Genomic DNA, 15,374 nt, shown 5'->3' with positions numbered 1-15,374 from the left:
TATCCTACTATGTTGGCATATGAGGTCTACTATGCCATGACATTGATGGTTTTCATTGGCTTCTCTCACTCAAAAGCCTCTGGCTGGCTGGGAAATTGCCTATAAGCCTATGGCTTAATCAACTCCTCTCTTCTGCTGAGTACCTTTTTGTTGATTGTTATTTGTGTACTTTTTTTTTAATATTTCCCACATCTTTTCAGTTAGTTATTAGAGTGGCTTTACCAAGTTCCTTTGCATGTTTTTTTAAGAGAGAAGGTTGAAATTCATTTTGCAGCTGTGCTCTTGGTTTTGGATTATTCATGTGTTTAAGTTATTTGGGCTGCTACCATGCCCTGGACCTAAGACAGTGACTAAAGTGGGCTTGAAGAAGGAATTCTTGTCTGTATTAGAGGAAAGGGAAACCACTTATTCATCTGTGAATTTTGAAGGAACTTAATTCTTAAGTATTTTATCTGAGGAACTAAGTTGTTTAATAACAACATTTTGAATTTGATGTATCTTAGGCTGAAAGTTCTTTACGTAATGGTAGTCTTTTCTGACAGTTGTGATATTAAAATGGAAGTAAATTAGACATTGATAATATGCAGACCAAAAGAGAATGTAAGGATCATAGTTTCTGAGGCTGTAGTGAACTAAAGAAGTTCATTTTTCAAACCTGGGAAGGATCTTAGAAGTCATTGAATCCAAGTCTAGGATATACAAGAAGCAACTGACACCCTGTAAGTAATTTGACCAAAGTCACCCAGCTAATGTATATAAGTGTAGGTAGAACTCTTCTGATATGAGGGTGGTGGAAGTGACAGTATGTTGATGTCTCTTTAGAAAGGAGAGTTTGTAAAACTTTGAGAGATGGATTGGGACTGGGACAGACCATTAGAAATAGTGGGGTGATGTGAAAGATGAAGTACCCTTGAATTTCTCTTCTGTTTATGTTTTCTTTTAAATTTATTTTTGTTTTTATTTATTTACTTATTTATTTTTGGCTGCATTGGGTCTTCATTGCTGGGTGCGGGCTCTGTCTAGTTGTGGTGAGCAGGGGCTACTGCTCGTTGTGGTGTGCGGGCCTCTCACGGCGATGGCTTCTCTTGTGGAGCACGGGCTTTAGGCATGCATGCTTCAGTAGTTGCAGCTTTCAGGCTCAGTAGTTGTGGCTCGCAGGCTCTAGAGTGAAGGCTCAGTAGTTGTGATGCACAGGCTTAGTTGCTCCACGGCATGTGGGATCTTCCCGGACCAGGGATCGAACCCGTGTCCCCTGCATTGGCAGGCGGATTCTTAACCACAGCGCCACCAGGGAAGTCCCACCCTCACATTTCTGATCTTCTGAGTTAAGCCTCAAATTGATTGGTTTGGTGGTGGCTGATGTGGAGGTTCAGTTAGTCATTTAATCATCTATTCATCAGGCATTTATTGACTGTCAACAGTAATGTAGATGCTGTGCTAGACGTTGCGGCTACAAATAGGAATTAAACATGTCCCTCTGCTCCTGGACCTCTTGTACTCATGGAACAGTACAAGAGGGAATACTTTCTATTTTGCCATCTCTCTCCAAAAAAAAAAAAATTCTACATGAAGTTATTAAGTTAGTGGCCTACTGGTTTTATAACCCACAAATCACTGCTGTTTATTTGCCTTACTATTTCTAAGGAATTTAGATAATTAGGATCTGATCACACCACTAAGGAAACTGTGTCTTGGGGTCAGGGGAGGTGTGATGAAAAAGTACCTGAGAATCACCCTTAGAGTTTAGGTTGTTTAGAAGGAGATGCTTCTGAAGAGACAGTCACCTGAGCCACCCTGTTGCCTTTGACAACTCTACTTTTGGCATTCTGCCAAAGCAGGGGACTGGTGGGTGTGGTGGGACAGGTATGTGCCTGGTGACTTTACCAACAAGTCCTCTTTTACAGAGAACTGTAAACCTGCCTTAAGTGGCAGATTTTGGTGAGAAGTTGTTCTTCACTCAGTTATTGCTCCCTCCTCTGGGACTGCTAACTTCAGAGGAATGTGGATTGGTGCCAGGCCGACAGGTCAGGGACATAGTTTCTGCCAAAGTCAAGTCTGAAAGAAGCAATCTTTTTCACGTAAACTTACTTGGTGGTCATTTGTCCTGAGTGGAGAAAGGCATGTTTCCTGGGTTCATGAAGTTAGTAGACAAAGATTGACCTTTGTTATGAACCTTTGGGATCTCCACTCTACTTTGCATAATCGCAGATTGTTTTATTTTGAGTAGTCTTATTTTTAAAAATTTTTTTGGCAGCGCTGCTCGGCTTGTGGGATCTTAGTTCCCCGACTAGGCATTGAACCCATTCCCCCTGCAGTGGAAGCGCAGCGTCCTAACCATTGGACTGCCAGGGAAGTCCCCATTTTGAGTAAGTTTAGATACCAGTTTGCTCCTCCCATTTCCTCAGCTAGCATCAGAGTACTATTCAACTCTAAAGTTATTCAGTGTATAGTATTCATTCATTCAGTAAAATGTTTGCTGAGAGCCGTGTGCCAAGCACTGTGCCAAGGGATACATGCTGGGGATACATTAGTGGACAAAACACACAAGCTCTGTACTTTCAAGAAACTTTTATGTTGGAGGAGGAAGCTAGACAGCAACCAACTAAAATAATTTCAAGGTATATCAAGTGCCAAGAAGGAAATAAACAGGTGCTATGTAAGAGAATGATGCAGGTGGGGAATTCTTCAGGGTGGTAGTCTGCTGCTTCCTTCCATTAGTTTGGATAAGCAAACTGATGGGTAGAAATATAATACTCTAAAAAGGTAGAGGAAGAGCATTATTTGGAGTGGTATTATGGTTTTGTGGTTAATGTAGTAGTTAAGAAATTAATATTGGTGAAATGGGTGAACTGTATGTAATGGATGGTAACTAGACTTGTGATGGTGATCACTGTAGTGTTTATAGATGTTGAACTGTAATGCTAGACACCTGAAATGTTACTCTTTATAATAAATTCTACTGAAATGAATGAGCTAGGTTAGTTAGTTTCCCCATTTGGTTAGGAAGCTGCTGAAAATGGGCTATGATCATCCCGTTCCAGTGTAATTTGGGCCTTATGTGTTTATTTTCTCCTCAGGTGGAGGCCTGAATTTTGATCTATGTCCTCCCTACATCAGCTGCCTGAAAGTACTTAATGATCACATGACCCTGGACATGGATGCTGTCCTGTCAGATTTTGTCCGTTCCACAGGAGCAGAGCCAGGGTTGGCCCGAGATCTCCTGGAAGGTAAGGAGTCTTTGGGGGAGAAAGAGAAGAGAGAAAATAAGATGTGATATTTATTGTTAGGATGATTTGGAACATTTAAGGTGATCAGAAAGACAGTTTGTGTATGGTAGGCCTTACATTTGTTACTTCTAATAATCTACTTTGTCTATGACCCACCATAATTTTAAAATGCAAAATTCCCTTTTCACCTTGAATTTTTGGGTAGCTTTCTCCACTGTCAATTTTTTTTTTTAACATCTTTATTTGAGTATAACTGTTTTACAAGAGTGTGTTAGTTTCTCCTTTACAACAAAGTGAATCAGTTATACATATACATATGTTCCCATAACTCTTCCCTCTTGTGTCACCCTCCCTCCCACCCTCCCTATCCCACCTCTCTAGGTGGTCACAAAGCACAGTGGTGAACTCCCTGTGCTATGCTGCAGCTTCCCACTAGCTATCTAATTTACATTTGGTAGTTTGTATATGTCCCTGCCACTCTCTCACATCGTCACAGCTTACCCTTCCCCCTCCCCATATCCTCAAGTCCATGCTCTAGTAGGTCTGTGTTTTACTCAGCCATAAAAAGAAATGAAACTGAGTTATTTGTAATGAGGTGGATAGACCTGGAATCTGTCATACAGAGTGAAGTAAGTCAGAAGGATAAAAACAAATACCGTATGCTAACACATATATATGGAATCTAAAAAAAAAAAAAAATGTCATGAAGAGATTAGTGGTAGGATGGGAATAAAACACAGATCCACTGTCAATTTAAGCTCAGGTAATGCAAGTGAAATTTGATATTAGTCCACTAAAACCATATTTTTAGATCTGTAAGACTTCCTTTTTATGTATAAATGATTAGATTGTCATATTTGGGATCATTCATATTTTTTGTCCTTCCTTCCCTAACTTGTATGGGTCATTCTATATAGAGTGGATTAATTTAATGTTTTCATTTAGCTGCTTTTGTTTACTTATATCTGTATGTGTATGTAAGTGTGAATGTTCTAGATTTTAAGGTCCTTTAGGCTTGGCATCATGTCAGTAGGAGTCTTTGTTTAGAGTCATAGTTAACAGATGCTTTTTGGTGAAAATATATAATGATGCAAATAGGTGAGCCTGTGGGGGAAGGAGCAAGTTCTTAGCACACACAGGTAATTTTCTAGGTTGTCAGCCCTTAGTAAGGTGTGGCAATATGACATTTACTTAGGCACCTATGAGAATAGTGTTGGTTTGGAAATGGAAGATCAGGGTTTAAATTCTAGTTTGCTAATTCAGTATGGCTTTGCCCTTAACTTGTATTTTCAGTTTCAACTCCTACTACCTTCTCCCACAGTTCCTGTGCTCCAGCCAGGCCTGACCTGTTTCCTTTCCCTGATCATATTAAGGTGTCTCCTAAGTCTGCAGTATCCTTTCCTCCATTATTTTCTTGAAATTCTCCTCATCCTTCCAGATTCCGCTCAAATGCCTTCTCTTCCTCTTGTAACATGTGTTGAACACTTCTATGTGTTCAATATGTGTGAGGCACTTGATATATATTACTTTATTCTCACAACCACTCTGCAAAATAGGTTTTATTATCCCAGTATTACAGCTTAAAAACTGAGGTCCAAGAAGTTAAGTAGGATTTGAACCTAGGCAATCTGGTTTCAGAGTCTGGCTTTTAACAAGTGTGTTACAAGTTAATGCTTGCCTGTCGTCTCTCTTTCTCTCACACACACCCATGTGCACACACACTCATACTATGAAAGAAAAGTTGAGGGTGCTCTGGAAGTCTTAAGAGAGAAACCTAATTTGGATATAGAGTGCAGAAAGGCTTTTTCTGAAGAAGTGACATGTGAACTGAACACAGAAGGATGCACAGGAGTAGCAAGACAAAGGGATGTAGCACAGAGTGTTTATGTAAAAAAAAGTAGCTTATACGAGGACCCTGAGGTGGGAGAGAGTTGGGCACTGATAGTGAGCGAGGTAGGAAGAGTAGTACAAGAAAGAGTGGTAGGAAGCTGGTTAGATAAGCAGTAAGCAGAATATGGGGGGGCCTTTGTAGGCAATGGTAAGGGTTGTGCATTTCAGTGTATGTTTGGTGGGAAGCTGGTGAAGGATTTTAATCAGGGGAGTGAAATGATTGGGTTTGAGTTTCTGAACAGTGTACTGATAAAAGATATGGAACTGATTGGAAGGTGGCCAGAGATGAAGTGGTAAAATCAGTTAAGAATGTTGCCATAGTTCAGGTGAGAGGTGATGGTGACTTGGACTACAGTGGTAACAGCAGGATGAAAAGTGGGTAGATTTAAGGTATAATTTAGAAAGGGAACCAAAGGACCTGATCCTCATTTTCTGTCTCTATCTTTCTGTCTATTGCTTTTTCCTTTGAAAGTTAACTCTGGTTGTAGTGTAAAGAACAAATTATAGAGGGGAGAGACTAAGAGTAGAGAGATTAGAGACCCCCCTCCCAAAAGACCAGGTGAAAATATGAGGACCTGAATTGGGGTAGTGACAATAAAAATGGACAAGAAAGAATAGATTTGAGAAATGTTTCAAGGGTACAAACAACCTTGAGAACTGAGTAGATAGTGAGGGAAGAGGAGGAGTGGGGTCTGAGGAATGGTGAAGAGCTGAAATGACTGTAGTTTCTGGCCTGGAGGGGCTGTGATGCCATTACTGATTTAGGGAATATAGAAGAAGGAGAAGAAGCAAGCTTGGAGGGAAGATGATAGACGTTCAGTTTTAGACATGTTGACTGTTAGGAGGACCTGATTTTAAGGACTTTAGCAGACAGTTGGAGATAACTATCCAGTGCTCAAGACAAATCATTTATTCATTCATTGGTTCAGAACAGAAGTCCTCCATTCTTTAACAATATTTATTGAGTACCTATAATGTACTAGGTTCTAGATGCTTGAACAAAACCAAACAAACAAAAATCTCTGCCCTTACATTCTAGCCTGAGAGATAGTCAATAAACAGTAAACATGATAACCAAGTAAATTGTAAAGTACATAGTATAAGGTGTTAGGTGCTGTAGAAAATGGTAAGGGTAATGATGAGGTAGGTTGTGATTTTTAGTTGGGTAGTCAGGGTAGGCCTTATTAAGAGTGTGACATTTGAGCAAATATCTGAAGGAGATGAGGAATTGTCTGTGTAGATATATTGGAGAAAGAGCCTTCTAGGCAGTGGGAATAGTTGGTGGAAAGGCTGTAGGTGGGAGCAGTCTTGGCACGTTTCTGGGAACAGCAAAGAGGCCAGTATGACTGACGCAGAGTGCAGAATGAGCAAAGGGAGTTGGAGCAAGAGGTGAATCTGATGGCTCAGAAGTAAATTCATCTGGCGTGGATGATTAATACAGCTTAACTGGAGAATTATAATTATAACAAGAAGCATAACAACAATGGCAGTAAATACGTATATAATGCTTTCCGTGTGCCAAGCGCTGTTTTAAGTGCTTTCAGTTAATTTAATCTTCTTAACAATCCTATGTGGTATCACCTCCACTTTCATAGCCAGGGAAGTTGAAGCACAGAGGAAAGGTTAGAAAAGTAGGCTAGGTCATAGAAAGCCTTGAATGGCAGACAAAGGAGGCTAAACTTTATTCTGTAGGCAGTGGTAAGCCACTAAAAATTTGATTATGGAACTGAAATGATCAGAATTGTGCTGTAGAAAGATTAATCTCATGGGATCCTTTAGAGTAGATTGGAGGTGGGACACTAGGTGATATAGGAATTGAATTAAGGTGGTGACAAATGGAATAGAACAGAAAGAAGCGTGAACAATTATGCAATATGTTATTTATTGACTAATTCAACTGGAGAAAGCAACTGAAAAATCTGCTGTGACAAATCTGTCCTTTGGGTGTTTTCTTCAGCAGAATAGTGATTCTTAAATTTGAGGGGAATTAACAATTCCCTTTGATAACCTGATGGCAGCTATCAGCTCTTTCTTTAGAAAAACGCACATACTTATAACTTTGTATACAGTTTCAGGTGGTTTAGGACACCCCAGAGCACATCTAGCCTCAGAACTCTCTGGATCTCAGAATTAGGAGACCTGGGCTTGAGTCCAGCTGAGGCCCTGGTTTGAACTAGCCGTGACTTTGGGCAAGTAACTCTACTTCTTTAGGCTTCATTTCCTTTATCTGTAAAATGAGGTTACTAGGTCTCCAAGGGCCCTTTCAGTTCAGAGAGACAAATTCTGTATGCACACGGGGCTTTCTTAGGAAATAGACAATAAGTAAATGAAGAAGTTGTGGTATTCCAGATCGAAGTGTTATGAAGGAAATTAAAGTAGGGGAAGGAAAAGGAGAATGACTGAAATACGCGTGAGTATATGCTCACTGGTTTTGATAAGATGCTTAGAATGATGGTTCTGTATCTTTCCTTAATTTTTCTATACTCTCAGCACCCAATTCACTTTTTGCTTTGTGTCCTGACAGGAAAGAATTGGGATGTGAGCGCCGCCCTCAGTGATTTTGAACAGCTACGTCAGGTCCATGCTGGGAACCTGCCCCCACCCTTTAGTGAGGGGAGTGGTGGCTCCAGGACCCCTGAGAAAGGGTTTTCTGATAGAGAGTCTACTCGCCCTCCCCGACCCACCCTACAGCGGCAGGATGACATCGTTCAAGGTATTGGGGTGTTGAGGGCTGTTTCTGTATGTGGAGTAGAAAGAAAGGGAGGCAGCTGCTGACAAGTCAGAGAATTTAGTGATCCTTTGGAGATTATTCCATTCCTCCCCCACCTCCCCAGCCAAATGATCAGAGATGACCTCATTCTGTCCGGATGCTGGAACCCCTCACTTTCTGCATCTTGAGTGCCATCCTGTATAAATGCCTTCTTCAAAGAGATAGAGGAAGAAGAATAACGATCTAATTGTTGAGATAAGGTACACATAAAGATAGAATTCAAAGGATCACTATCATCTACCCCTTTGGAGGACATTTTGTTAATATTTATTAGTATCTGTCAAAATTTTTAAATGCATGTATACTCTATCTCAGCAATTTTGTTTCTAGGAATTTATCATATATGTGTTGTATGTGTGTGTATCTTTGTGTGGTGTGTATCCTTTTAAATAAATACATACATACCTAATTCATAAATAGACACAAAGACATGTAGTGTAAAGCTTGAAGGTTAAAGCTTGCAAACAACTTTTAATTATCCATTAGTAGAGGAGTGGTTAAATAAATTGTAATCATCCATATTATGGAATACTTGGAAGCCATTAGAAAGAATTAAGTAGAACTTGATGTGCTATTTTGGAAAAAAATCTCTAAAATCTATTGAGAATGGTAAGATGTAGAACAGTATATATAGCATGTTCCTGTTTATGTTTTTAAAAATTATTATAAAAGTTATTTGTGCTTCTATGTGCATAAAAAATTCTAGGAATTCCATGGTGGTCAGTGGTTAGGACTGCGTGCTTCCACTGCAGGGAGGCACGGGTTCAATTGCTGGTTGGGGAATTAAGATCCCACATACCGTGCCACATGGCACGGCAAAAAAATTCTAGAAGGATACAAAACGTCACCTCTGGGGAAGGGATCAGGAATTTTGAATGAGAGGGACATTTCTTTGTAACACTTCAAACCTTTTGGTAGTATTTTGATTTTTTACCATGGGCATGTGGTACTTTTAAAATACCTTTAAAAAGAATTTAAAAAATAACACTATAAAATAACGTTAGACTAACTACTTAGTTTGTGCATCATCCCTGGCAAATATTGGATTAAGACCTGATACCCAATATAATTTTTAGCTCTTTCTGATAGTCATTATATAACACAAGCCGTGCAAATGAATTTTAATACTATACTGAGCAAATTATGATCACACTGGAATATCTGCTGGAGAATTATAAGTGCCATGTATTCAAAACAAATGAAATAATTTGGGGCACTATCTATATTACCGCCTTCCTCTGTAGTATGTTAAGTAAGAATTGACTGTACCTATAAATTTCTGATAAATATGAGTATCAAGAAAAGTTGTAGTAAATAATGTAAATAAATGTATTGATGGTAGATAAGAAAGTTCCTGAATGTGTAAGATTTGTCATTAATTTTCTATAACGGAAATCCTTTTCTACATTCTCCAAGGCCCTGAAAATTATCAGAGATTATTTGACTCAGTGTAGCCAAATGAAACTCCATTTCCCTTATTCCCTCTTCCTCCCACCAAACAATGGCTAAGTTGCCAAATGAATGGCTATGTTGGGAAATGGAAGTGGAAGAAGACAGTGTCATGGAGCAAAAAGGGTAGAAAGAGGAACGTATATTTGGTGCTAATGTGAGTGCCTGTGAAAATGCCACTTTCTATGTTTCTCCAACTGTATTTGGCATGAAAAAGAGGGTCATGAAATTTGGTAGCCAGTTAGACTTACAGTTTTTCCCTCACTGGAAACCTTGTCATGAGGTAACCATCACCTCATGAGTGGAAAGTTCTCTGAGTGGGTTGTGTTTGTTCTAAGGTGACTCCATTTCTCATTGCAGAAAAACGCCTGTCTAGGGGCATCTCCCACGCCAGCTCCAGCATTGTTTCCCTGGCCCGGTCCCATGTCTCCTCCAATGGTGGGGGTGGGGGGAGCAGTGAGCACCCCCTGGAAATGCCCATCTGTGCCTTCCAGCTTCCAGATCTCACTGTGTACAATGAAGACTTTCGCAGCTTCATAGAGAGAGACCTCATTGAGCAGTCCATGCTGGTTGCCTTGGAGCAGGCAGGTCAGTGAGCACTTCCTTTCCCATGCTCTTCCCTCTGCTCTCCACCTCTAGGCAGCCACGCGGAGGGGCTGGGCTTGACAAGCAGCTTCCAGTCTCAGCCTGAGGTCTCACTGATTGCAGTCAAACTTGGCAGTCAGTCAGAGAGACATGTACTGAGCTAGGTCCTTCTTCAAGTTAAAGAAAGGACACAAATAAGACACTTTCCTCTGGAAATTTCCTGTTTGATTGAAGGGAAACCAGATACACATGTGAAAGGCCTACAAATCAATACATGAAAAAAAATACAAATGAATTATAAGTGGCTCTGGAACACCTTGTGGACAGAAAGAACCAATGCTGTAGATGATGCACAGTGGTGACTAAACTAAGTCACACTTATTTATACGAACCTTTCCCAAAAGATTTATTTACCTTTAAAATTATGTTTGTCTTAAATTATATTTAAAATTTGTTGGGATGATGGGGTGAGGCAGCTGGGATTTCTGGGAAAGCTAGTCAGTTATTATAAACCTCCCATGGAAGAAGGACGGGGGGTAGGAGGTGGGGGCACAGAAAGGGAAGGTTGTGTTTTTCACTTTGTGCCCTTCTATACTAATCGTGTGCATCTATTTACAATTTTTTAAGTAGTAAGCAGTTTATCTGACTGCTGTGATTATAGGCGAGTTTTTCTTTCAGTAGACTGTCCAGTAATTCAAGAAAACTTTTAAGCATCATTCATAAAATATTTTCCTTATATAAGTAATGGATCAGCAATTGTAGGATGACTACAGAATTGAGACTCATTTTCTTGGGTATTTTAAGTGCTTTGTCTTATTTCTCGTGTCTTTAAAGTCGTACCACATACATGGTGACATGCTTACTGTCATATATACAGATGATACCTGCAAGACACTTTGAATATATGTGTTGGGTTGTTTTTCTTTTACTGATGATGGATTTATGCTGACCTTTATTGCTACAGTGTCTGCTGGTCTCCTGACCAGAGTGAAGAAATCAGAGCCAGACCAAGTAGCCAGCACAGATTTCGACCTATGACCTAGGCCTCATCATCCAACCCAGGGTTGTTCAATCTTAGCACTACTGACACCTAAGACCAGATGATTCTTTGTTGTGTGAGCTGCCTTGTACATTATATTGTGTTTAGCAGCCTTCCTGGCCTCTACCCACTACCTGACAGTAGCATCCGCCCACCACTTGTGACAACCAAACTTATTTCCAGACGTTGCCAAATGTCCCTTTGGGGACAAAATTGTCCCTACTTAAGAACCACTGATCTAACCAGTTGTGCTCACCAGATTCTGATGAACCAGATATAAGTGAAGAAGATACACAGAGTAATAGAGTGATGGTTTGATTTTGGATAGGCTTCCTAGATGAGGCAAATTTGGAGTCTGTTTTAGAAATAGGGAAGTAGGGAGAACATCATCTGCTCCTCTCCTTTTCCTCCTATGCATCATCTGCTCCTCTCCTTTTCCTCCTGTTTCTGTAGGGCGTTTGAATTGGTGGGTGAGTGTGGACCCCACCTGTCAGAGGCTCCTTCCTTTGGCAACTACTGGAGATGGAAACTGCCTCCTGCACGCAGCCTCTCTTGGTGAGTCTTGAAAATGGTCCTTCATTCCCTCATAGAAAGGAAGCAGTAGTTAAATCTCATGTGAAGGACTTGATCCAACCATTCTTGATTTTAGACAGAAGTGATGGCTCAGAGCAAGGCTATGTGTGTGTGTGTGCGTGCACGCTCACTGGCGCAGGAGGAGATGGAAGAGAACCCTGCCCTGGTTTTTCAGTCTTGTTGAGAAATCGTATGGAGTACATAGGATTTAGCACAAGTCCCACTCTGAGAACTGGCCCCCAGAAGTAATGCGCAGCAGTAAGCAAGCAGTATACTGTATGTGTATGCATATAATTCCACTAAGTATTTATTCTTTTGGTATATAAAAAGATACGTTTTCATCAGTCCCCTGTGAAACTTGTTTATTATTTTTTAATGTATGTCTAATCTAGAATGATGTATTTTTCTTTTTCTTTATTTTTCTTCCAGTTTTATTGATATAATTGACATACAGCATTGTTATAAGTTTTATACAGCATAGTGATTTGACTTACAAGCATTATGAGATGATTTCAATAAGTTTAGTGGACATTCATCATCTCATGGATACAAAATTAAAGAGATAGAAAAAATTCTTTTTTCCTTGTGATGAGAACTTTTAGGATTTACTCTCTTAACAACTTTCATATATAACGTACAGCAGTGTAATTATATTTATCATGTTGTACATTGCACCCCTAGTACTCAGTAGTCTTGTAAATGGAACTTTGTACCTTTTAACTACGTTCAACCAATTCCCCCTGCCTTTGGTAACCACAAATCTGATCTCTTTTTCTATGAGTTTGTTTTTGAAGTATAATTGACCTACAACATTGTTATACCCTGGCACACAACATGGTGATTCAAAATTTCTATATATTTCAAAATGATCACCATGTTAAGTGTAGTTACCATCTGTCACCATATAAAAATATTACATAATTATTGACTTGTTTTCTTTAAATTGTTATGCCTATTTATAATTCAATATATTATTTGCCTTAGCTTTTAAAAAAAGTCTCCATTTTCCAACCACCCCTCAAGCTTTGATGCTGATTGCCATGTGCCAGACCCATCTTATCTGCTGCTACTCTGTATTTTGCTTTATTTATTTAAAGAAATTTGTTTTTTGGGCTTCCCTGGTGGCGCAGTGGTTGAGAATCCGCCTGCTGATGCAGGGGTCACGGGTTCATGCCCCCGTCTGGGAAGATCCCACATGCCGCGGAGCGGCTGGGCCCGTGAGCCATGGCCGCTGAGGCTGCGCGTCCGGAGCCTGTGCTCCGCAACGGGAGAGGCCATGACAGTGAGAGGCCCGCGTACCACAAAAAAAAAAAAAAAAAAAAAGAAATTTGTTTTTAATTGGCCACACCACGAGGCTTATGGGATTTTAGTTCCCTGACCAGGGATCAAACCCAGGCCCTTGACAGTGAGAGCGAGGAGTCCTAACCACTAGATGGCCAGGGAATTCCCACTCTGTATTTTAATTTGTTAGACTTCGTATCACAAGTAAAGGCTTCTTCTCAGGAGTTTGTAGGATGTGGTATATCCCCCACTTTCAGGTTCTCAAAGTTTCTGAACCTCCAGAATAGGAACATCTTTTCTTTCTTGATGACCTTTCCCCCAAGTCACAGCAGGGGTTTCTTTGAACCTGGGCTTCAGCCTGATTTCCTTCATGCCAGGGTCTGTGTATCATAATTAATAAGTGGAGTTGAGTCAAGGTAGGGTGTCTTAACCATCATGTTTTCTTGCCATAGGGATGTGGGGTTTCCATGATCGGGACTTGATGCTACGGAAAGCTTTATATGCACTAATGGAGAAGGGAGCAGAGAAGGAAGCATTAAAACGGCGCTGGAGGTGGCAGCAAACTCAGCAGAATAAAGAGGTGAGGGAGCTTGGGCAGGAGCACTTTGTTTCCCGAAGTTACCTAGGGGAAATGCTCAGTGCCTACCAGTAGGAAATGTCTCCTACTTAGGTGCTTAGGTCAGTGTTACTCCTCTTGTAATCCTGGAAATGGTTGAAAATTCAGATACCACCATAGGGTGCATGCCTTCTGATAGAGTTATGAGAATTGGTGTGGGGAAGTGGAGACTTGTAGAGGAGGTATCTAACGCTGTGCTTTTCTACCCGATAGGCACTCAATAAGCCTTTAGTGGCAGTCTTTTGCAAAATGAAATATGACAAGCTCATAGGATTTTTGTGTTGTTTTGTTTTTTTGCTTATAATAAGGCTAGACCAATTTTTAAGGACTTACGTTTTCAACCATTATAGAAATGTAAATGCGTAAAAATAGTTTTGGCCATATATACCGTTTGTTTTTCGTATGTTCAGTTTATTTGTTAAAAAATTGTAAAAGCATGAGTTTGAATGGTACTTCTTAGAAGTTCAGCAGATGTTGAGTTGAGTTTAATTGGTACTTCTCAGGGGGTTAGTAAATGTTGAGGCTGCTTTCGTATAAGAAAGCAACACTGGGAAGTTCCCTGGTGGTCCAGTGGTTAGGACTCCGGCGGTTTCACTGCCATGGCCCGGGTTCAGTCCCCACCACCACAATGCAGCCAAAAAAAAAAAAAAAAAGAAAGAAAAAAAGCAACACTGGACTGTTTGTACTTTCCATCCCTATAAACGGGCTGGGCAAAATATGGCCTGTGGGTCAAATCCCACCCACTGTTTTTGTTAAAATTTTTTATTGGAACACAGCCTCCCCAACTCAGTTCATTTACATGTGTTTGTGCTACAGCAGCAGAATATAGAAGCTGCACATTGCCCCACCACAAAGCCTAAAATATTTCCTGTCTGGCCCTTTACAGAAAAAAGTTTGCCAATTCCCTTCCCTTTAATAATGATGTTATACAGTTACATAAAGATAATGAGTCTTCCTATTTCCTTTTGCCCTGGTTCTCTGTCTTCTATGTTTATCTCCTGCTCTTCATGTATATCTTTTTTATTTTTGCCATGTATATAAAGCTGGGTGTTTCTGGCATTAATATGGGAATATCTCTTCAGAAACCTAATTTTCAGCTTCTTTTCCCTCCGCGGGCCTCTCACTGTTGTGGCCACACCCGTTGCGGAGCACAGGCTCCGGATGCGCAGGCTCAGCAGCCATGGCTCACGGGCCCAGCTGCTCCGCGGCATGTGGGATCTTCTCGGACTGGGGCATGAACCCATGTCCCCCGCATCGGCAGGCGGACTCTCAACCACTGTGCCACCAGGGAAGCCCTTTTTTTTTGAATTGTGTTTTTGTTTGTTTGTTTTTTTAAATTTTATTTATTTATTTATGGCTGTGTTGGGTCTTCGTTTCTGTGCAAGGGCTTTCTCCAGTTGCGGTGAGCGGGGGCCACTCTTCATCACGGTGCGCAGGCCTCTCACTGTCGCGGCCTGTCTTGTTGCGGAGCACAGGCTCCAGAAGCACAGGCTCAGTAGTTGTGGCTCATGGGCCTAGTTGCTCCACGGCATGTGGGATATTCCCAGACCAGGGCTTGAACCTGTGTCCCCTGCATTGGCAGGCGGATTCTCAACCACTGCGCCACCAGGGAAGCCAATTGACAGGCGTTCCCTCTCTTTTTATTGCTCTATCATAACTGGCCATAATATAGAACTAACAGATTTTTGTTTGTTTCAGTTATTAGAATTTTATGTTCTCAAGATTTAAAATATGGAAGTAGAATGTGTTATGTTTCTTTCCCCAAAATAAAGAACTCAACCTTAAAATTAGGATGATATTAAGATCAGAATCTGGTCTTTGATCAGCCAGTCTGCCCCAGAAGATTCCTGAGGGAAAGAAATGCACAGGGGCAAGGCCAAGTAAACAGCATTCTTTATTGACACCAACCCCCCTGGCAGTCTGGTGAGCTGAGCTGGACTATGT

The 15,374-nt window shown here is 40.7% G+C and overlaps 1 protein-coding gene across 3 annotated transcripts in view; it reads left to right on the top strand.

The window, feature by feature from the left end:
• Window positions 1-15,374, top strand: part of OTUD7B (OTU deubiquitinase 7B) — a 54,141-nt gene that overhangs the window by 26,798 nt on the left and 11,969 nt on the right. For 2 of the 3 annotated variants that reach the window (XM_059077880.2, XM_067035324.1), the window contains exons 2-6: window positions 3,078-3,227; window positions 7,642-7,830; window positions 9,697-9,924; window positions 11,414-11,515; window positions 13,267-13,394. In XM_059077880.2, coding sequence (XP_058933863.1) covers window positions 3,143-3,227; window positions 7,642-7,830; window positions 9,697-9,924; window positions 11,414-11,515; window positions 13,267-13,394 — 732 coding nt within the window. In that variant the 5' untranslated portion in view covers window positions 3,078-3,142. The remainder of the gene's footprint in view (window positions 1-3,077; window positions 3,228-7,641; window positions 7,831-9,696; window positions 9,925-11,413; window positions 11,516-13,266; window positions 13,395-15,374) is intronic. The other variant, XM_067035325.1, reaches the window with a different exon arrangement.

This window comes from Kogia breviceps, chromosome 1 (genome assembly GCF_026419965.1).
Source record: "Kogia breviceps isolate mKogBre1 chromosome 1, mKogBre1 haplotype 1, whole genome shotgun sequence".
Classification (NCBI taxonomy): domain Eukaryota; kingdom Metazoa; phylum Chordata; class Mammalia; order Artiodactyla; family Physeteridae; genus Kogia; species Kogia breviceps.
Note: the sequence above shows the minus strand (reverse complement) of the source record. Positions and strands in the feature narration are given on the sequence as shown.